The sequence below is a fragment of the Schistocerca gregaria genome, chromosome 7 (assembly GCF_023897955.1).
Source record: "Schistocerca gregaria isolate iqSchGreg1 chromosome 7, iqSchGreg1.2, whole genome shotgun sequence".
NCBI classification, from domain to species: domain Eukaryota; kingdom Metazoa; phylum Arthropoda; class Insecta; order Orthoptera; family Acrididae; genus Schistocerca; species Schistocerca gregaria.
Window position 1 is genome coordinate 347,977,526 of NC_064926.1, and position 23,917 is coordinate 348,001,442.

A 23,917-nucleotide genomic window follows, 5' to 3' on the forward strand; every position below is an offset into this window, starting at 1 on the left:
GTGTTTTGATGTATTATTCTACTGCTTTCACAAAGAATATTATCCTTAGAGAAACAGTTTTATTTATTCATTCATTAAATAATGTTACATTACTGCATGTATTATGTTAATTCAAAATCATGAACCAAAGACTGAGTTATCTCTTACCTATATGTGCTCTGTATTGTTGTTAGTCCACCCTGGACTCTTCATTGTTCCATACACAACTTTCCATTTTGTTAATCTTGTAATCAACTGAAACTTTTTTCTTGTTAACAGTTGTATGAGGGATGCAGCTTTTGTGTTTGTTTTAGAATGACCGTTATTATTCCCCAATTATTGTTGCTCACCTTTGCTATCTCTCAGGTTTCCTGTGTATCATTGATCGACAGTGAGCATCGTTGGATACATCCAATTTGTTGTCTCCATTTTGTGCATTATATTTTGATGACTGAACCACTCATCTTCTCCATGTGCTGCTAGCTTACTGTTACGTGTACTCACTGCCTGGTTAGAGTCCAGGCAGTAAGTACACGTAACAATACAACTTGCAGCATCTGAAGATGATTGCACACAAAATTGAAACAACAACTTGAACGAATACCTGGAAACTCATTATTGATTGCCTTTGCTGCTTAGCTGTAATTCCTTTCCTGAATTGTTGGGGAAGGTTATGTATGCAGAATAAGATAGTCAGTCCCAGTTTGAATTTCTGAAAGGTGTCTTCACACATGATGTTGTTTTTCACCTCACTATCTAGACTATTTAGGTTTGGGAAATATGAATAGAATTGAGTTAACACAATAATTTAGCCAGTGGACATCCATTTTAGAGGAGTTTAGTTAAATCAATGACTGGGCATAATGATTTAAGTTTCCTTTGGTTTCACTAAATCATCCCAGACAAATACTGGTTGGGTGAAGATTTCATCAACAAGAAATCTTACAGATAATTTTAAGATCACTATTATTTTAAAGTATCTGAATTATGCACAAAATTATGTTAGGTTTACCAGTCACGTGTAGTTACATATGTTAACTAGTTGTCTCTGTATATCTATTCAGAAGGTCAGAAACATAGTGCATGTATCAATATGAAGTTCTAAATTTTTACGAATGGACATTGCAGGTGAAGTGCTTACCACACAGTCGGGATCCTAAAAGCCGGAAGGAAATAAATGACTGTTCTACAGAAAAACCGTGTACAGCCTCACAAGCTTTAATAGAGATGGGTGTTAGAACTGGTCTAAGTTTATTATTTGCACTATTGCGTCAAACGTGGACTTTTCCTTCTAATGCAGGTATGTAAATAACAATTGCTTTTTAATATTTAATTCGTTAAAATGAAACAAAACATCACCATTATTTTATCTTTACAGGTGCTCCAAATTTGTGCAACGAAGTTTTGACGACTGCAATATCTGTCGTGAGGAATCTTCCTCCGCTCTCCCTAGCCAATGAAAGCCACATAACGTCCCTCGGCTGCCAGAGCCTACAAGATGTCGTAAATTTTTTGCGGGACTGTACTCTTCCGGCATCTGGGTCAGATGAAACCTGTTAGTATTTACTATTCACTAATTTTGGCTTATGCTATTTAAGGCACTCATTAGAACCTTTAATGCAAAACAGAACTGACAGAGTAATCTACAGGTAGTATCGGCCTGGAAGAAACACATTTATTCCACATACATTACTACAGTTGTTGTAATATAAAAGTTTGGTTCAAGATATAACAGCATAATAACATTCAGTGTCTTTACAGTTATGTTATTGTAATGCAAAAGATGTTTTAACAATTGGAGCGTGAATTCTAAATTTACACAGTCTCATTACAATCGTGCATGTAAACAACAACATGTATGTATATTCTGCCTCTGTCGTGGACTGGGCTCCCGTTTACTGTTTCTGACTACTCTGGAATAAAGCAGCTCCTTCAGATTATCCAATTGTCAATTTTGTCCTTTGAATGTCTAACTCAGTGACATATGGTGAAGATGTTGTCAGCTTTAGAAAAAAGTACTTTCCTGTTCTTGGTATCTTTTAGATATCTAAAGATAATAATATATAGATAAGAATATATGGCCCTGATCTCAGTATGTCAGGAGGCTCAACGGCTTCCAAGATTACACAGAGAAACATATACAAGCCACAAGAAGGATTCCATCAAACTAATCCCACGGCAGAATTGACTTTTATAAGAGAAGAAACAAGTTTGGTTCAAGATATAACAGCATAATAACATTCAGTGTCTTTACAGTTATGTTATTGTAATGCAAAAGATGTTTTAACAATTGGAGCGTGAATTCTAAATTTACACAGTCTCATTACAATCGTGCATGTAAACAACAACATGTATGTATATTCTGCCTCTGTCGTGGACTGGGCTCCCGTTTACTGTTTCTGACTACTCTGGAATAAAGCAGCTCCTTCAGATTATCCTGGAGCCTCAGTGGCAGTAGCCGGACGACCTCGGAAGATGTCTTCCGCAGCTGGAGACGAAACGTCAGGTGGAAATTTTATACATCGACCACGGCCTCTCAGCCCGGAAGTTTTAACTGAAGACTATTCCGGCCGTGAAAGCCTGCACTGTATGATTAAGAAGAAACAAGAGTCAGCACAAGTCACAGCAGAGCAAATACATACAAGTATAATGTTGGCACACACAATGACAAAACTACTGGCAAACCATCTCATTGTCAAGCCACTCATGTAGCTGAGAACTTGTTTCATATGCTCTGACAGTCTACAGTGTGGCACTGTGTCAATGCATCTGAAAATCTAGGAATATGGAATCTGCTCTGTTGCCCTTCATCCATGGTTCACAGGATACATGTGACGGAAGATAAATTGAGTTTCATATGAGCAGTACTTTCTAATTCCATGATTATTTGTGGAAAGAAGCTTTTCTGTGTCAAGGAAATTTATTATATTTGAACTTAATATTTGCACAAGAATTCTACAGCAAATCACTGGTTTGTAATTTTGTGAGTGCATTGTTTTACCATTCTAATATATGGGCGTCACCTGTGCTTTTTCCACTCACTTAGAACTTTTCTCTAGGCAAGAGATTTGCAATAAATATACTTTGCTAAGTAAGTGGCCAATGCCGTAGAGTATTCGTAAAACTGAATTGGGATTCCATCCACACCTGGCAACTTATTTGATTTCAACTCTTTCAATTCCTTTTCAGTGGCAGGGATGCCTGTTTCAGCATTCTCTGTATGAATATCTTTGTTATGGTCAACCGATGGTATGTCTCTACATTCATCTTACATGAATGATTTTTATAAATGTTGACTTAAAAACTTCCAACTTCCTTTTGCTGTCTCCTATTGCCATACTAGACTGGTCAATAAATGACTGAATAGAACCCTTTGACCCATGTAGCAACTTTGTTTAGGACCAGAATTTTCTTAGGTTCTCGTAAAGGGTTTTCACTGATATGTGATGTTGGAAGTTGTATGTTTTGTGCATCAATCTTTATATATTCTGAAAAGTATGCATTGCTTCTCATTATAAAGATGACACATCAAGTTGCCGACAGACACAACGAATAGACTGTTACACATTGAGCTTTTGGCCAAAGCCTTCCTCAGAAAAGGAAACATACAGACATTCACACAACCAGGTTCACCTCACACACACAAGATGACACATTGAGCTGCAGACACAGGCATAACGAAAAGACTGTTTGTTACACATTGAGCTTTTGGCCAAAGCCTTCCTCAGAAAACGGAATACACACACACATTCACACAAGTAGGTTCACCTCATGCACACATGACCACTATCTCTGGCTGCTTTAGACAGAATGCATCTCTTGTATTAAACAAAAGCAGCAATCCTGAGTGGGTGAAGGAAGGGGTAGGGATAGAAGGGTATGAGAAGGGTGGGAAAAGAGTACTGTCTGGTAGAGTGTGCAGGTAATAGATGACAGGAAGACAAACCTGCCAGTCTTTGGGGGAGGGAGGAGGTGGGGGGGGGGGGGGGGGAGACAGTAGTCCGGAAAGGTGTGGAGCAGAGAAGAGGGAAGATCAGTGGGTGTGTTGGCAGACAGTGGGACACAATGAGGGTGAGGGAATGTGAATTGGGAGGAGGTCATAGGACAGAGGGTGGAAACTGTTTGGTGGTGTGTGTGGGAACAGTGGGTTACTGTAGGTTGAGGCTGGAATAATTTTGGGAGTGGCGAATCTGTTGTAAGGATAACTCCCATCTGCATAGTTAAGAAAAGCTGGATTTTTTTTTTTTTTTGGGGGGGGGGGGGGGGAGGGGCAGATGGTCTCGTGAAACAGCCATTGAAAATGAGCATGTTATGTTCAGTTGCAGGTTGTGCCACATGCTGGTTTACTTGGCTCTAGGCCACAGTTTGGTGGTGGCCATTCATCCTTTTGGGCAGTTGGTTGGTAGTCATATCAATATAAAAGACTGTGCCATGAGTACAGTATTGTTGATATAATAACATGGCTGATTTCATTTGCGAAAGACCAATTAATAGCCATTTTAGAAGAAATGCAAATCTACATTCACATGATTAAGCACCAGAACAAATGCTGAATGAACAAACAGCATTGCAGAGCAAGGAATTCATGTAAATTTTCCATAGCAGTTTAATCAGCATATGAACGGCATTCTTTGAAATAATTACCAAATATACAACTACAAACGATTCATAGAAATCTTAAATAGCTCCTTAATCAGAATATGAATTCCACTCCATCCTGTCTTAACCACTTACCAAATACGAGACTAAAAACTATACAGTAAAAATTATAACAGCACAACAATATTATTGAATGTTGGCTCCCTTGAAGTGTGAATGAAACAATTTGTTTCTTTTAAATAGTGCTCGAAAAGAAATGAACATTAATTCTACAACTGTGATGCAGTGGAACACTTTGTGTCACACTGAATATAGTAAGTGATTCTAATACAGTCACACAGTAAACTGAATACATCAGAGATTGTATATATGACCTTACAATAAAATCTGTCATAATTAGGACAACACCTATGCTAAATGATCCAGTGTGACACACAGTGTAATCCAGTGAAAGCAAATTCTCCATTGTAAATAAAATATCATTGTTATGCATATCCTATCATGCTGGATAATGAAGGTACCACAATTTAGAAAAAAGAAAGTTATGCACATACATTAACATAATACTGCAAAGTGTAATTACAACTGTGACATCTTTTAATGCAGGTGGCAGGTACATTTGAGTGTGATGAGTGTCCACACCAAACATATCCTAAATGCAAACATGTAAGGGCTTACCATATGAATCATTTTATCAATAGTAACTTTATTATCTTCATACAACACATCCACTCATAACAAATGTTGTTCTCTGTAATGGGTGGCATGTGAAAATTGACAAAGCCAGAAACAAGTCAGTCAGTAAATAAATAGCATCCTTTCTATTAAACATTTAAAAAGGTGTGAAAGCTGCAAGATCTGGGTTACTGAAAATGTTTATAAAATACTAACTTCATGAAACAGGTCAATGGTAAGTGGAAACATTGAGCTAATAACATACACTGATCAATCAGAACATCGTGACCACCTACCTGTCAGCCGATGTGTTCCCCTTTGGCACAGATAACATTGGTGATGCATCATGGCATGGAAGCAATGAGGCCTTCGTAGGTTGCTGGAGGGAGTTGTCACCATATCTGCACATAGAATTCACTTAATTCCTGTAAATTCCAGGGAAGGAGGTGATGAGCTCTGACACCACGTTTAATCACATCCCATGTGTGTTTGATTGGGACCAGATGTGGTGAGTTGGAGGCCAGAACATCAATTGGAACTTACAACGGTTTCCCTCGAACCACACCATCACACTTCTGGCCTCATGACAGGGTGCACTATTTTGTTGAAAAATGCCACTGCTGTTGGGAAACATTATCATCATGAAGGGGTGTATATGGTCTGCAACCAGTGTGTGACGCTCCTTGGCTGTCACAGTGCTTTTCACAAACTCCTCTGGACCCATGGATGCCCACATGGATGTTCCCAGAGCATAGTGGAGCCACCACTAGCTTGTCTCCATCCAGCAGTACAGGTGTGAAGAAGGTGCTCCCTTGGAAGACAAAAAATTCGCACTGCCCCCTCCCCACCTCCCCCATCAGCATGATGAAGGACGTATTGGGATTCATCAGGCCATACAGTGCTTCGCCACTGTGCTAACATCTCCAGTGCCAATGATCACTTGCCAATTTCAGTCATAGTTGCCGATGCCTTACTGTTAACATTGGCGCATGCATGGGTCGTTAGCTGTGGAGCAGTGTTTGGTGCACTATGTACTCAGATGTACTAGTACCCTGCCCATCATTAAAGTCTGATGATAGTTCCACTAAAGTTCACTGTTTTACCAGTCTGTCCAACCTAGGACGTCCGACATCTATGATGAGTGTTAGCTGCCCAATCCCATAGTGCCTGGATGTAGTTTCTCAACATATTGAAGACACTCACTAAAACACTCCTCAAACACCTGAGAAGTCGTGCAGTTTCCGAAACTCTCATACTGAGCCTCTGGGCCATCACAGTCTGTCCTCAGTTAAACTCAAATAGATTGTCCACCTTCTCTATTCTACCCGTGAACAGCATGCTCACTGATACTACATGCACTGTGCGTATTGCCGGAAGTTTCTAAGAAGCATAAAATGACGATATTGTAAGAACTTTGTTGTGGAACTTGGATATGTTCAAAAATACACAATGTACACTGATTTGTCAAAACATTATGAATACCTGCTTGACAATATGTTGGTTCACCTTTGGCATTGACTATAGCTCTAATTCTGTATGGCATGGATTCAACAAGTTCTTAGTAGGTTTCTGTAGGCATTCAGCACTAGATGTCAAAGCACAGGTCACACAGTACCTTTAAATTATGGGCTAGTTGTTTGTGAGTGTCGAGCAGACGCCTGATAATTCTCCAGCTGTGTTCCGTCAGGTTCAGATCAGATGCTGGTCAACATGAGAATACACAGGAGTCACAAGCTGCAGCTGACAGGACTGCTGTCTTGCTCCACATCTGATTTTAAACCAGATAAATACTCACTGGACTTAAAACATTCAAAAGGTATTAAGTAAAATGAGGAAAATCCAAGGTGAAGGCCATTGCAGTGGTACCTATGGCACTGGAGTCCCCTAGTCGATATGATTATCAACACATCAGTAGTTATTGTAACATCTTAGCAGGTGGCAAATGGTGATTCTGTGGTGTGGCCTTCCGATTGCGATGGTGCTTACCTGTATTGTCCATGAAACCCTTGGAGACTACATGATGAAAGTCTCATAGAACTTCTGTAAATTAATTTCTAGGAATGGTACTGATGATGTGTACTACACAGATTTTCAAATAGAATGGCATTTTCCACATTTACTGTCGCTATAAACATTATGACGACCAGACCCTATTTTACATCAGATGTTTTATATAAGTAGGCACCACCACTTTACCATACATGGATAAGAAATAACATTATAAATTCACCATGAAATTACAGTCCTTTCTGAACATAGTATTAACAGAACACAGCAACTGTGTGGCATAGGAACAGTACACATGTTCAAAAGTGGTACATACAAAATCTTACAATTTATCAAAGTTAACATGTTGACTCAAACCTATACCTGAGTGAACAATATTGGTGGCTAGTTTTTTATACAGTGTTACAAACATGGACTCTTGCAAATATGTTATGTAGGTATTATCTGTTTGATATCTGAGCCCAAACTTTTTTAACATAGCTGTTGCTTGTTTACTAGCTGGATGGGACTTTCACAGACTTTTTAGTATCTTAAGAATGGTAAGCTGACTTTTTACTTGTGAGGGTAATGTGAAGATGTTAGCATAGTGAGTGATTCTAGTTGACTTGTACTGGTGCGTGACTGGCAATACACAAGCTCGATTGACAATGACAAGGGATCGTACTGTACCAACGTCTCTATGCCGTTACTGCAGAGTAACCTGTTGCGCAAAGTACTTAGGCCACCAGTTGACCACCACACATTTAGTTAGGTAAAGTTTCTTATTTTTAACTAGTGTTAAGGCTGCAGAACGCTATCTGATTGCAGAAGATTCCAGTTGGAGAGGAGCCTCTGATGACGACAAGAATCTAGCCCATGCCGCAATTACACTGGCAATGAAACAATCAGACACAAAATCAGCCTTAGTACAATTAATATTGCAGCCACCTCAATCGCTGACCATGCAAACAGCCTGTCTGCCAAATAATGGGAACAGCACCCTGCCTAGACACGGCACCAAAATCGTACCAAGCCACGACAGAACTGTGAATAATCACTTAAAAATTCACACGCCAATGATTACTTAAGTTAAGCAGTAGTGAATAAATGGGCCTATTTAATGAACCACTCTCATTATCTATGATACTGATCTCGTCAGAGTAACAAATTACTGTAATTTCAGTACCTGATTATCTTACGTGATGATAAATGCGACATCCAACTAGCAATTGTTATCTTTCGCAATGAGCTTTTCACAACGCAGTACGTACTCTCTGACATAAACTGGGAACTATTTTATTACTTGTACTAAAATACCAATCTGTGTACTGTCTTGAAATGATTATTCTGTTTATGGACACTTCCATCACTACTGTTAGGAATTAAAACATTTTTAATTATCCCTTAAATGTTTTTCCAACTCAATGCAGTGATAATATGTAAGTGATGAGACTTTGCATGCATCACAGACTAACGAATCTTTGTTAGTAGCAAAATCTTTGGCCTTTCTGTAAATAATTCAATTACTTCAGTTAAACTTATTCATCATTTAGAAAACTTTTTCCCTTAATTGAAATCTTTTCTTTAATAATGAGGAGATCTACTTTCAGTAACTTATTTATAATTTCATTCATTCAAGAACCCTTTACCAAACACATTTAAAAACACCACATTATACGTGATGCCGACTCCACTGTATCAATATCTCTAAATTACACTCTTTTATACTGCCGAAAATGATATAGATATATTCACACTCGATACCAATTGAATAGACTGGGAAGTTTCCTTTAACCTCAATAAAATTGGATTCATTTTCTTTCTAGTTATCTCAATACATGTTGGTTATCACCAGTGAACAAGTGCCAGCAAATATATCATCAGTCCCCACAATACGGAAACAAGTAATAAAAAAAAAAAAATCAAACAAAAATCCTAAATGTCACCGCCACTTTTCAACTAACCTTAAATTACAATTTAAAAGCAAATCTTGACCTCTTCAGACGTTGACCACACACAACCCGCTAAGTTCCCTAACATGTAAATCGGCCACTCGTCACCTTGATGAATCAAGTTTTGGCTTAGCTATGTGTAGATCGTTAAATGATTCCTTCAATTTACTGTCGCTTGTCTACTCAGTGATATGTGCACACCACCACCGTATAGTGAAACAGTTCGTCGTTCTATGAGCCAATTCGCTGTCTGTTGCAAGCTAGTGGTCTTGAAAATACAACTACCAACACATGTTCGAGGCTTTCCCTTCTTGATACACACATGCACAATCCCCAAACCACCTTAATAAAAACGACAAGCAACCCAATTACCTCTGGGCGCACCGTGACCACTCAACATACAATGTAGACAGGATATCAGTCACACCGATTCCAAAAACCTCAGCGCCTAACAAATCAATCTCTCAATTAAATCAGGCTCATGTGGGACTTACCCCAGCAAATTTTACAAACGAAACTGTTCCCACAACTATAGTCGACAAAATTCCGTGCAATCTCCCAAGACTTAGGTGTCAACTCAGTAGCCTCACTACACCACACAGTGAAACACTATAAGATCAGACCTGATACACATCACTACCACCACTTGGTCGGTGAGAGGTCTATCCGTGAAACTAACTAACCCTTTTCGTTGTACAATAGGAACCATTTAAAACGAACAAACATGCAATGCCACACTAACTTTTAACAATTACTGTAATAATCATCGATGCTGTCGATTCTTCACAATAGCCGCTGGCTGCTGCGCGTCGCTCAGACGGCATCTCTGGATGCAGCGAGGGCGATATGGTATATCACTGCAGTCGCGCATGGTTGTATGTGATAGACGCTCTCATATCATCTAGAACATTGATTTTGGTTTTACCACATCATACACACATATTATCATGACCACCACGTGTTATCATTGATTTATCACGCAGGATGCTCAGCAGCAGTAAGGGCGAACGTACCCCATACGTTTTGACACGGCACAGACTGATGGTTCAAATGGCTCTGAGCACTATGGGACTTAACATCTATGGTCATCAGTCCCATAGCACAGACAGACTATTTTTAAAAAAATCTGTTGTTACATTTCACACTGACTAGTTTGTGATTTTTTATTTATTTGGTAGGAGGTGTTCTATAAATACCAGAATATGAACATATTGTGATTTTGGAAACTACATTTTGGTTTGAAAAATGGCTAGGTTAGAGTCTGAATTAGCTTTATAAACATTTTTCTACTGTCAAAAGAGGGAGCATGTATTTTTGTTGCTGCATGATGATCCATCCAAACCTGCTGATCTACCTGGAAACTGACCATCGATTCAAAGAAAATTTCATGCTGAAGTATAACACCCTCTTCTGTCTTAGTCATAACTCTGGGGACATGGATTGCACCACTCTGACTGTGTTGCAGCTAGACTATTGATGCCAGATATGTAGTTTGGTAATGTTGTTGGCTTTTCGTACTGTTTACGCATATCAGTCAAGTGGTTCCATCATAACATCATCAGACCACTACCTGGAATTACACTGATGTGTCTTATGGAGCTTACAGTGGGAAAGTGTTGGCTTTATTTAGCGCCCTTTTCCACTAAAAGCTCCATAACACATGTTGGTGCATCTCTGTGATCTTAGCCAGGAGTCTGATGACATCACAAAGCGATTGTTGCAGGGATACGTATAAACAGTTGAGCTTGTAAGTTTGGAACTTTTGTCTGAATCTTTACAATGTCCGATTATGTCTCCAGCATTAGGAAATGAAATTTTAGGCACAGAAATAGACTTGATACCCATAAACAAAATTCACCAAGTATTCGAATGCTTTCATATTGACAGTGTGAGATAATTGACGGTTGTTGAATCCTGCGCCTTTGAACAGAAACATTTTGATTGCTCCTTATATCTTGACATAATTGTTGATAACTAGTCATTGTTGAAAGCCATTGAATTCTTACAATATTTTGATAAGTTTTGAAGAGTCACCCAGTGAGTTCCATGACTTCCAGATGTCATTTCCAAAATATTCAGTGAGGTTTCCAAATGAATTTCATTGTATATTGCCAAAATTTTATATTCAGTAAACAATATGTATGTGTAAAGTTTGACTAATTTATTAGCACTGTAACATTGTCTCTCTTACATGTTTAATTTAGAAAAATAAGTAATTACAGTACCATAAACATGAATAACACAAGCAAACAAGTGGGTAGAATCTACATAACAGCATTTACCATTTGAATATGTGATGCCACAGGGGATAGCTGAGCTGTCTGAGGCGTCTTGTCATGGTCTGCCCGTTTCCCCCCATCGGAGGTTCGAGTTCTACGTCAGGTGTGTGTGTGTGTGTGTGTGTGTGTGTGTGTGTGTGTGTGTGTGTGTGATCCTTGGAATAATTTAGTTTAGTTAGATTAAGTAGTGTTTAAGCTTAGGGACCAGTGACCTCAGCAGTTTGGTCCCATAAGACCTTACCACAAATTTCCAATTTTCCAATATGTGATGTAATTATTACAGATACTACAGATGAAACTGGCTACTTGCTTAGAATTGTAGAGAACTGAGTTGCTGGACACACAACCAGAAAGATCTCACATTGAAATGTGGCTTAAATCAGGTACACCTATTCCATTGTAGTAAAGCAGTAGGTTGTTTCACTTTTGATTCATATCAGACTCCAATATAATTAACCAGGAAGTTAAAAAAAATATGATTCAAATGGCTCTGAGCACTATGGGACTTAACATCTGAGGTCATCAGTCCCCTAGACTTAGAACTATTTATACCTAACTAACCTAAGGACATCACACACATCCATGCCCGAGGTAGGATTCAAACCTGCGACTGTAGCAGCTGTGCGGTTCTGGACTGAAGCGCCTTGAACTGCTCGGCCACAGCGGCCAGCTAAAAAATTAAAAAAAAATAAGAGAAGGAAACCACTTGGTTGGCACATAAGACATATGTAACAGCTTGGAACATTACCATAACTTTTGCAGAAGTTCTCTTTTGCTAGTTTAAATGCTCTTCTGTTGCCTATTTCTGGACTGTGACAACACGATTTATGATGTGAAAATACTTCACAAGGAACTTTTTTACAATTTGTTACATAAAAAACTAGAAGAATGTTGACAAACATAGGTGTTTTCACATGATTTTAAATTTGTTCAAAGAGAAAAAGTGAAAGCTAAAGATTAATCTTTGGTTCATATATGTTACAACAATTTCTTCTACTGTGTGCAATTCTCAGTGAGCGAAGACTTCATTAGAATGAATTCTTGAAGTATGTACCTGTATTGTCATTTGCAGGTCAGATCTTGTCTTTAGAGCTAGTCTTGGAATTGGCCTTACAGCGTGGTTCGCTCAGCCATCTTCTTCAGTGGATGGATTTGGCACTGACTGCAGCTAGTAAGGAGGAGCCCCCAACTCTACCAGCATCAGTCCTGACACGAGCAATTAAACTGGTCCGGTGCTCTGCAGGAACCATGCGTATGTCTGCTTCAGTCATGGATTACCCTTCATTTGATAGAGAACATGTGCTTCTCTACAAGGCTGTTATGTTGCTGATGCAAGAAGTGAGTAAAGTCAGACTCTTCATATTTTTTTGTTATATTCTTAACATGTACAGAACTAGTTCATGTTATTCCAAGAAAATATTACTATAGGAAAGAGAGAAAATATAAAAAACAAAGATTCCAAGACTTACCAAGCGGGAAACGGCCGGTAGATAGGCACAATAAATAAAACACACAAACACACACACAGAATTTCTAGCTTTCGCAACCGACGGTTGCTTCTTCAGGAAAGAGGGAAGGAGAGGGAAAGACGAAAGGATGTGGGTTTTAAGGGAGAGGGTAAGGAGTCATTCCAAAGGCCTTGTAAGTCATTGTAAAGGCCTTTACAAATGTCTGCTTGTGTCTGTGTATGTTCGGATGGATATGTGTGTGTGTGTGTGTGTGTGTGTGTGTGTGTGTGTGTGTGTGTGTGTGTGTGCGAGTGTACACCTGTCCTTTTTTCCCCCTAAGGGAAGTCTTTCCGCTCCCGGGAAACTGACCTACCTACACTGTGACGCTTTCTATGTGGGAATGACCAGCAACAAACTGTCCATTCGCATGAATGGACACAGGCAGGCAGTGTTTGTTGGTAATGAGGATCACCCTGTGGCTAAACATGCCTTGGTGCACGGCCAGCACATCTTGGCACAGTGTTACACCGTCCGAGTTATCTGAATACTTCCCACCACCAACACCAACCTATCCGAACTCCGGAGATGGGAACTTGCCCTTCAATATATCCTCTCTTCTCGTTATCCACCAGGCCTCAATCTCCGCTAATTTCAAGTTGCCGCCACTCGTACCTCACCTGTCATTCAACATCATCTTTGCCTCCACACTTCCGCCTTGACTTACATCTCTGCCCATACTCTTTGCCTTTAAATATGTCTGCTTGTGTCTGTGTATGTATGGATGGATATGCGTGTGTGTGTGTGTGTGTGTGTGTGTGTGTGTGTGTGTGTGTGTGCCCTATCCTTTTTTCCCCCTTAGGTAAGTCTTTCCGCTCCCGGGATTGGAATGACTCCTTACCCTCTCCCTTAAAACCCACATCCTTTCATCTTTCCTTTTCCTTCCCTCTTTCCTGACGAAGCAGCCGCCGGTTGCGAAAGCTCGAAATTCTGTGTGTGTGTTTGTGTGTTTTATTCATTGTGCCTATCTACCGGCGCTTTCCCGCTTGGTAAGTCTTGGAATCTTTGTTTTTAATATATTTTTCCCATGTGGAAGTTTCTTTGATATGTCTTGGGACTATTGAGGACAATAATTTTTGATGAAAATAACAAATAATATGTATGTAATATTACCAAAATAAACTGTTTCATTCTTGTAAGTTTTAGCACAGTTCATAGGAGCTAATTGTGGTCTAGATTTTTTCACGTAATCATATATTGTAAGTTGCGTGGTTATTTAAGTGAAGTAAAGTATGTGTTGTTAGTGTATTCTTACACACTATCCATTTGATTCTCTAGTAAGTAGCCAAAGTGAAAAGTTTGGAAATAAGTGAAAAGTTCATATAGTGTAGGCTCAGTTCTTTGTTTACTTTTGTTTTGTCTTGTAAACAATACAGAGTTAGTCATTTCTACTTCTTGACAAGTTCTGAATTAGTATCCAAACTTTATGGCTAAACTTTCTAAGATATTTAATATATTAATTGAGTAGTCTAGGAAGTTATTCTTGTTTAATTCAGACTAAAACTAAAATAAATTTAGACTAAAACTAAAATAAGTGTATGATTGCCATAGGATTGTTTCTTCTGGGGTGTGGTGTGAGGGTTGTTGCAGTTTATTTATGAAGGTGACTGTAGAGACATTGGAATTGGGGGAATAAACAAGATTGATTTGTTGTGTAGGATTTACTGTAAAGATAGGAAGATAGTGGCACAGGAGGAGAACATTGTTGCCACTCAGGTGGAACTAGGTAAGCAAGATAAGATCTAGAAAGGTTAGGGGGGGGGGGGGGGGGAGAAGGAGAAGGAGAAGGAGATGTGGAAAGTGACATAAGTTTATAGAAGAAATGGGAGTAGGACTTTCTGAGACAGTTTCGTTGTTAATGTGGAAAACAGGTTTGATCTGTTGTCACAGTTGGAAACTGATGGGCTACAAGTAGATGTAGGAGTGGACAGGACATAACACTTTCAATAAGTATTTGAGGAGTAACAAGTCAGAAAAAGTTATGAAGAAGGAAGAAGAAAGTTTTGTTGTTAGTTCTCATGGTAGAGGAGTTGGCCGACCGTTGCAGGATGAAGTAGGGTCAGGTTACCAGGTTGCAAGTCTTTTTAAATGTAGTGCAAGTCTGGGTCAGGTGATACAGGATGCAGGCCCCCTTTGCAAAGACTTCACCAAGGAAAACACCGTGGTGATAGTGGATGGGGCAGCCAGCAGCATAGACAGGGACCCTAAATATTCCATTGTGGATGACCTCATAAAGATAGCTTTGGCAATGAGACACACTGCTGTTCGGCTTTTATCTGTTCTGAGGCACCATGACTGGCTTCATTTAAGCTCTTCTGATTGGAAAGTTAATTGAGAGGTGGAATGTCAGCTTGAATAAAGTGTGGGATCTCATATCGCTATGGTTCCTGTTGATTCTATCTGTAGGGGGGACTATATCGGCAAGGCCTTCACTTCAAAGGGAAGGGAAAACTGTCTGGGCTAATAGCAAATAACTTGAGAGGGGGCACTGTCACAAGTGGTAAAGTACCAGTGGTTACAAATGACAGATCGGCAGTTTTTTAAGGGTAGGAAAGGCAGAAACAGAAGATGTTGAGAGGCAGGTTGAAAATGACATTTGCATTGATAAAACAGGCAGCCAGAAAGCAGATTTTAACATACACAGTTCATTCAAATGGCCCCGATTGAAACTGGAGATATTCAGAAATTGACAGAAAAATTAGGTTTGTGAAGTTGTAATTCAGTCACTTCACAAAATCAGTTATCCTTGAAGCATCAGAATGTCTGAGGACTAAGCGATAAGCTTTATGAGTCAGGATAAAAAAAAAAAAATCTATTAAATTTGAGTAGAGGAGACCAATAAATCAGTCAATAATTGAGAAATTTAGGAGATTGCCCAAAGACATGAATCAGATAGATGTTTACAATACTTCTGACTCAAATGGAAAATACAAAGAATTCATAAATGAAGTTTCTTCCTCTTCTGAAAATTGTTTTCTCCTAGAGGTAACTCAAATTAAACAGAAGTGTAAAAATAAACCAAAGAATAAAGATATCAAGTAGGATAAAAAGGAGGCTGTATCTAATATCTAGGAACAGCTCTGATATTAGAATTGTAATGCATTACAAAGAAGACTGTAAAGTGTTGAAGTAAGTAATCCAGAAATCTAACCAGCTTTCTTATAAGAAAAAGATAATTACACAAGACAACAAAATAAAAATGGTATGGGATATAGTGAAGACCAAGAGAATTGGGACCAAGCAGGAAGGGGAACAGATAGTACTAGTAATAGGTGAGACATTGGTGACAATACAATGACAGGATAGTTGCTACTCACCATATACCAGAGATGCTGAGTTGCAGAAAGGCACAACAAGAAGAATATTGGACAATTAGCTTGCAGCCAACAAGGCCTTTGTCGCATCACAAAGCCAATACTAAATTGGCTATCTGATCATTACATGCTGAATCTTGTGTTAAATGGTGAAACTTGACAAAGGCCTTGTTGGCCGAAAGCTAATTGCGTGACAGTCTCTTTCTTGTACCTTTCTGCGACTCAGCATCTCCACTATGTAGTGAGTAGCAACTATCCTTTTCATTATATTTTTACATTCCACCGTGGATTTTCCATTGCTAGAATTGGTGACAAGTGCATGTAGTGTTGCAAACCTCTTAGACACGTACTTTGTTTCTGTTACTGACGGTTTGCTGTTATCAGGTTCAGTGAATAGTGCAATGGAATATGTCTTTACAAATAACTTCACTAAAATGCAAATGACACCAAAAGAAGTAGCATCCATCATAAAATCCTTAAAACCAAAGTATTCTTGTGGTTATGATAACATATCAATGAAGTTAATCAAAGAGTGCTTGTGTGAGCTGAGTTCTATCTTAAGTTATGTGTGTAATTCCTCATCAGTGGACCATGTCCAGACTGGCTAAAATGAGTTAAGCTTCTTTACAACAAGGGGGACAAAGAGATATGATCAAACTTTTCGCCACTCTCAGTTTTGCAAGCTTTTTCAGAAATATTGGAAAATGTTGTGTTCAGATGTCTTCTGAAGAATCTGACTGCAAATAATGTGTTTTCCAAGTCACAGTTTGGGTTCCCTAAGGGTTCTGATATAGAGAAGAGGATTTACATGTATAATTAGAATGTACTTAATTCAGTGGATAACAAATTGGAGACTACTGTCATTTTCTGTGACTTGTCAAAAGCCTTTGACTGTGTGAATCACAGCATTCTCTTAAGTAAATTAGAATATTCTGGTGTCACCAGCTCTGCTATGAAGTGGTTCAAGTCTTACCTAACTAAAAGGGAACAAAGGGTGTTGTTAAAAATACATGGGGAGTAAGCAATCAGTCTACGTCTGAATGGGAATAAATTACATTTTGTATTCCTCAAGGTTCCATCTTGAGTTCGTTGCTTTTTCTTGTGTACAGTAATGACCTCTTGTATGTTACATTGCCAAATACTAAGTTTGTTTTGTTTGCAGACGATCAAACATTGCAGTAAATACCAAGTCAAGTAAAGATTTAGAAATGTCCGTTAATCAAATTTTCACTGACATTAATAAATGGTTTAAAGCAAATTCCCTGTCATTAAACTTTGAAAAGACCCACCATATGCGGTTCAGAACCTGTAAGAGATTTTCTTCCAGTAAGTATATAACATGGAGACATGCAGATAGAAGAGGGTGACAGTGTTAAATTTTTGGGTTTACTGCTTAAATTTTTGGATTTACTGGTTGGTAATAAATTCAGTTGTGAAAGGCATACAACAGAATTGCTGAAGCACCTAAACAAGTCTGTATTTGCAGTGAGAATGATTGTGGTGTAGGATATACACTCCTGGAAATGGAAAAAAGAACACATTGACACCGGTGTGTCAGACCCACCATACTTGCTCCGGACACTGCGAGAGGGCTGTACAAGCAATGATCACACGCACGGCACAGTGGACACACCAGGAACTGCGGTGTTGGCCATCGAATGGCGCTAGCTGTGCAGCATTTGTGCATCGCCGCCGTCAGTGTCAGCCAGTTTGCCGTGGCATACGGAGCTCCATCGCAGTCTTTAACACTGGTAGCATGCCGCGACAGTGTGGACGTGAACCGTATGTGCAGTTGACGGACTTTGAGCGAGGCCGTATAGTGGGCATGCGGGAGGCCGGGTGGACGTACCGGCGAATTGCTCAACACGTGGGGCGTGAGGTCTCCACAGTACATCGATGTTGTCGCCAGTGGTCGAGGGAAGGTGCACGTGCCCGTCGACCTGGGACCGGACCGCAGCGACGCACGGATGCACGCCAAGACCGTAGGATCCTACGCAGTGCCGTAGGGGACCACACTGCAACTTCCCAGCAAATTAGGGACACTGTTGCTCCTGGGGTATCGGCGAGGACCATTCGCAACCGTCTCCATGAAGCTGGGCTACGATCCCGCACACGGTTAGGCCGTCTTCCGCTCACACCTCAACATCGTGCAGCCCGCCTCCAGTGGTGTCGCGACAGGTGTGAATGGAGGGACGAATGGAGACGTGTCGTCTTCAGCGATGAGAGTCGCTTCTGCCTTGGTGCCAATGATGGTCGTATGCGTGTTTGGCGCCGTGCAGGTGAGCGCCACAATGAGGACTGCATACGACCGAGGCACACAGGGCCAACACCCGGCATCATGGTGTGGGGAGCGATCTCCTACACTGACCGTACACCTCTGGTGATCGTCGAGGGGACACTGAATAGTGCACGGTACATCCAAACCGTCATCGAATGCATCGTTCTACCATTCCTAGACCGGCAAGGGAACTTGCTGTTCCAACAGGACAATGCACGTCCGCATGTATCCCGTGCCACCCAACGTGCTCTAGAAGGTGTAAGTCAACTACCCTGGCCAGCAAGATCTCCGGATCTGTCCCCCATTGAGCATGTTTGGGACTGGATGAAGTGTCGTCTCACGCGGTCTGCACGTCCAGCACGAACGCTGGTCCAACTGAGGCGCCAGGTGGAAATGGCATGGCAAGCCGTTCCACAGGACTACATCCAGCATCTCTATGATCGTCTCTATGGGAGAATAGCAGCCTGCATTGCTGCGAAAGGTGGATATACACTGTACTAGTGCCGACATTGTGCATGCTCTGTTGCCTGTGTCTATGTGCCTGTGGTTCTGTCAGTGTGATCATGTGATGTATCTGACCCCATGAATGTGTCAATAAAGTTTCCCCTTCCAGGGACAATGAATTCACGGTGTTCTTATTTCAATTTCCAGGAGTGTGTATATATATATAGAAAGAAACTTCCACATGGGAAAAATATATTAAAAACAAAGATTCCAAGACTTACCAAGCGGGAAAGCGCTGGCAGACAGGCACATGAACAAAACACACAAACACACACACAGAATTACGAGCTTTCGCAACTGGCAGTTGCTTCGTCAGGAAAGAGGGAAGGAGAGGGAAAAATGAAAGGATGTGGGTTTTAAGGGAGAGGGTAAGGAGTCATTCCAATCCCGGGAGCGGAAAGACTTCCCTTAGGGGAAAAAAAGGACAGGTGTACACTCGCACACACACACACACACACACACACACACACACATATCCATCCGCACATACACAGACACAAGCAGACATATTTCCGCTCCCGGGATTGGAATGACTCCTTACCCTCTCCCTTAAAACCCACATCCTTTCATCTTTCCTTTTCCTTCCCTCTTTCCTGACGAAGCAACTGCCAGTTGCGAAAGCTCGTAATTCTGTGTGTGTGTTTGTGTGTTTTGTTCATGTGCCTGTCTGCCGGCGCTTTCCCGCTTGGTAAGTCTTGGAATCTTTGTTTTGCATACTTTGTCTGCTTTCATTCTTTCGTGTCTTACAGAATCCTATTCTGGGGTAACTTATCAAACCGAGCAGAAGTTTTTAGAGTGCAAAAGCATGAAATAAGACTTATTTGTGGTGTAAATTCAAGAACATCATGTAGGAACTTGTTCAAAGAACTTGGTGTTCTAACCACTGCTTCTTGGTATATTTATTCCTTAATGAAATTTGTTGCAGGTAATATGTCTCTATTTCTAACCAATAGCTTAATACATTGTATCAATACCAGGAATAAAAACAATCCACATAAAGACCGAAAACCATTTACCTTGGCCCAAAAAGGGATCCAGTATTCAGGAACAAACATTTTCAATAAATTGCGAGCAACTATTAAAAACTTGGTTTCAGGTAAAGCAAAGTTTAAACAGAATTTGAAAGACCTTTTTAGAGGCAACTCCTTCTACTCTATAGATGAATATCTTAATGGGGAACTGTTATAGACCAGCTTAAGTAAAAATGTCTGTTACATTTCAGTTTTGCCACCACTTGATCACAACAGTCAAGATTAGGTATTTTGTGTATGATAAATTTACTAGGAGTGCATAACTATGTTTTACTCTGACAGTATATTGATGCTGTAAATATTAGCAGTTCCAGGTTACTGTAATTTATTTATATATTTTGACAATCTCCTGACAAATGATCATGGTAGTAAGTAATATATTCAGATGTATATTTTTAATGTTATACTTTCTGACTTGTTCGACACCCACAATTGTCATCTCATTTTTGAGTCTATGGAACAAAAACTGAATTTAATCTAATCTAATCTTTGTTGGATGAAAATTGTATGTCTGCTTTTTCCACTTAACAGCTTTATTAACACCAGCTAAGTACAAATAAATGACACATAATAATAACCAAATAGAAACAAAGTGTGCAGGTTTACTGAGTGACTCAAATGTTAGGACTGGAGAACACAGACTGTAAGCTTTTATACACTATTGGTGCACTCACATGCCTTGAGTGTAGTCATGATAGGCATAATATGCAGTTGAATGGAGTCACTATTGTGTTAGGAGAATAGACCGATGCAAGTCAAATGTCAATAGCTGGGAATAATGGACGCTACATCAATGCCTAGAAAATAGCCAGCTGTCACAAAGTCATCATAAATAAACCCACCGGAGAGCAAGTAGTACATAAAAGCAAGCTGAGACTAGTGGTCCCTTAGCAGTTGTTAAATCAGCCATTGTTGTGTACCCACATGACCTGCCACCAGATATTTAATGATTTCACTTGATCCTTCTATCCATCTATCTGGATTACAAGACATGCAGTTCAAATTGTTCAGGTTAATGGACTATACATTAGTCACGGAAAAACAGTTTGAAAGTGTACTTTGCCACTCCAGTTGCACACCTTGCTTTTCAGCCACTAGTTGGCCATTGAATTAAATTACAGTATTTACAAATTCCAGGAGGAACCTCCTCATAGATTTCCATCCATAAATTACAAGAAATGTAGCAACTTTATTTGCTAAAGTTATAGCGCAAGAGTTTCAGGTTTTCAAGTTCTATTAGTTTTATTATTTGATGCTGATTGTCCTTCAAATCTATACTCCTTTCTCACTTTTACTGTGTCGACTTTTGTGTATAATATGATTGTAATGTAGTTGCCAGGTTTTATTGAGTATTAATAGTTTTTTTTTTATCTTATCTCTCTGGACATGTCACATTGTTGAAGTAGTATAGCTGATTTAAAACTATGTGACAAGAAGTAGTAGGCTGTGAACATGCCTTTTTCTTTTATTACAGATGCCAATAACTATTTTCTTTGAAAAATATGTCTGCTTATATTAGTATGAAGTTATCAACATGCGATAAAGCAGCAGTATTTTCAAAGTAGTGGCATTCATGTTAATTGAATAGGTTATGTTTAACTGTTATTAACAAAAATTGTTTGTTTGCACAGTGTACAGATTGTTTCCAAATGTATTCTCTTTTTGGCAAAATCTAACAATGGGAACAACAGGCAGGAATATCAACAATGCAAGAAAAGATACATTACTACTTACCGAAAAGAAGACACACTAAGTTGCAGACAGGCACAATTAAAAGACACACACAGTTTTCGGCAACAGCCTTCATCAGCAAAAGAGAATCACACACCATTCACACATACAAGCAAGCACACCTCATGCGCACTTGACCACCAACTCCAGCAACTTGGGCTGGAATGCAGCTATCAAGTGGGACACGAGCAGAAACCTGGAGGGGGTGGGGGAGGGGAAGGGAAAGGGGAAGGGATAGTAGCGTACAGGTGGGGGGGAGACAAACACTGTCTGGTGGAGCATGCAGGGACTAGAATGGCACCAGGGGCAACATCAGGAGGCTGGGGGACCCGGGGGGCAGGGAAATGGGGAAAAAGGAAGTGAAAAGGGGAGGTGCAAGGGATAGCACAGCAGGTGACATAGACTGAGATAGACCCAAACTGGCCAAAACAGAAACAAGCGTTTGCAATACCTAGGTTTGATCGTGTTGCACTCTGGTGAATGCCTCCTGCTGTTGACTGAGACTCTGCAGCACTGCCGTAAGAACCACTAGCTGATCACCCAGCTGGTGTAAAAACTCATCAGTCAGACATTGTAGACACAATGGAGGATCAACCAGAGACTGAAAATCGCACGGAGAACAATCTCACACTCATCACCACTTATGTTGTAACTTGGACACACAATGCAATGAAGAATGTTAGTGTTTATTAGGCTGTGACATGTACGTTAATCACCATAACATAAGGCAAATGTATGCATGCAATAATAACATAATAACTGAGCACAAGCGTAGTGCGGCAGGGTTTAAATAGGCACTCGCCTAGTTTGCGTTATATTGTGTGTTCACAGTATTGCGTTATCATGTCACACTCTCGCAGGTGACAACACGCTGCTAATGTGCACGGCTTTCAAGTGTGTGCACATTACTTCAGTAATGATGAGTGGGAATCCTCATTTTTGAAGATCACACTTGGTTCTTCCATCTCCAAAGCTTAGGCAGTTGAGAGCATGCCATATAGCCCAGTTCTCGTGGTGTCCAGGAGTGAGATTACCAGATAGTTGAGGTCAATGAGGATTCCTTACAGCTTGTCCTTTCCACTTTTCCGTTCTTGATTTTGATAGCATCATTCCCAAGATGTTGCCATTTTTCAAGAAACTTTTCCTTTACTTCACTTTCTAGATAGTTACTACATAATTATGTCATATGTGGCTTGGATTGGCAACAAATTTGTTCTTTAACACTGGTAGAAACCTCATGAGTCTGGGCAAGCAATATTTACCAACTGATATGCTGTGACAAGTGGTGTAGTCTGCAAACATCCAGTAATAAGCCTGCATGCCTCATTCAGTACCTTATCAAACTCTTTAATGTGAGCGGACCTTCAGCCTTTTATGGCAGCTCTGTTTTTATGTTAACGTGCAACCCTCATTCCAGTGTAACATCTGAATATTTTGCATATGATGTTGCAACCTAATATACTCCCCCTACTGTGAGACACTGCGTTTATAATTTCCCTCTCTGTGGTTTAAAATGGAAAGCAGACACTTGGGTTGTAATTGGGTTTCGGAAAAGTTGATCGTTATTTTCATCATCTTATTCCAAATTTTTCCGCTATGAATCTGAGCAATTTGTCCAAGTTTATCATCTCCCTTGTTGCAACAATACCCCTTTTCTATTATCATTAACTTCATAACATTCACATTTAAATTATTATAAGTTCCTTCAATATTCATTATGGCCCAGATATAGTTTATATTTTAGTTCATGTAATGGATAGCACTGTTCTTGAAACTTGTATATGTTTATTTTTAGCATTTGCTTACTTTTATTGTGACTTTTGTTAAATAAAACAATTTACCAGTCAATTATAATTTAAAATGCACACATTCCTTTCAGCTTGTGACAATGGCTAGCGAGTATACACGATCATGCCTGGGCACTGACAAATGCGAACCATTTGGGTCCACCCGAGGAAGTGCTATGGAAGCTTGTGAAGTCTATGTTTGTGGAAGCAATTCATCGCACCAAGTTGCTGAGGAGAATCAGGAGAAAATTCTTATACCCCAACTTGCAAAAGCATTCACCCAAGTACAGCAGGTAC

At 39.9% G+C, this 23,917-nt stretch overlaps 1 protein-coding gene across 1 annotated transcript in view; it reads left to right on the forward strand.

Moving 5' to 3' along the window:
- Window positions 1-23,917, forward strand: part of LOC126282514 (probable E3 ubiquitin-protein ligase HERC1) — a 715,173-nt gene that overhangs the window by 18,206 nt on the left and 673,050 nt on the right. The window contains 4 exon segments of the mRNA XM_049982172.1: window positions 1,108-1,279; window positions 1,358-1,534; window positions 12,543-12,808; window positions 23,713-23,913. Of these exon segments, the coding sequence (XP_049838129.1) occupies window positions 1,108-1,279; window positions 1,358-1,534; window positions 12,543-12,808; window positions 23,713-23,913 (816 nt within the window).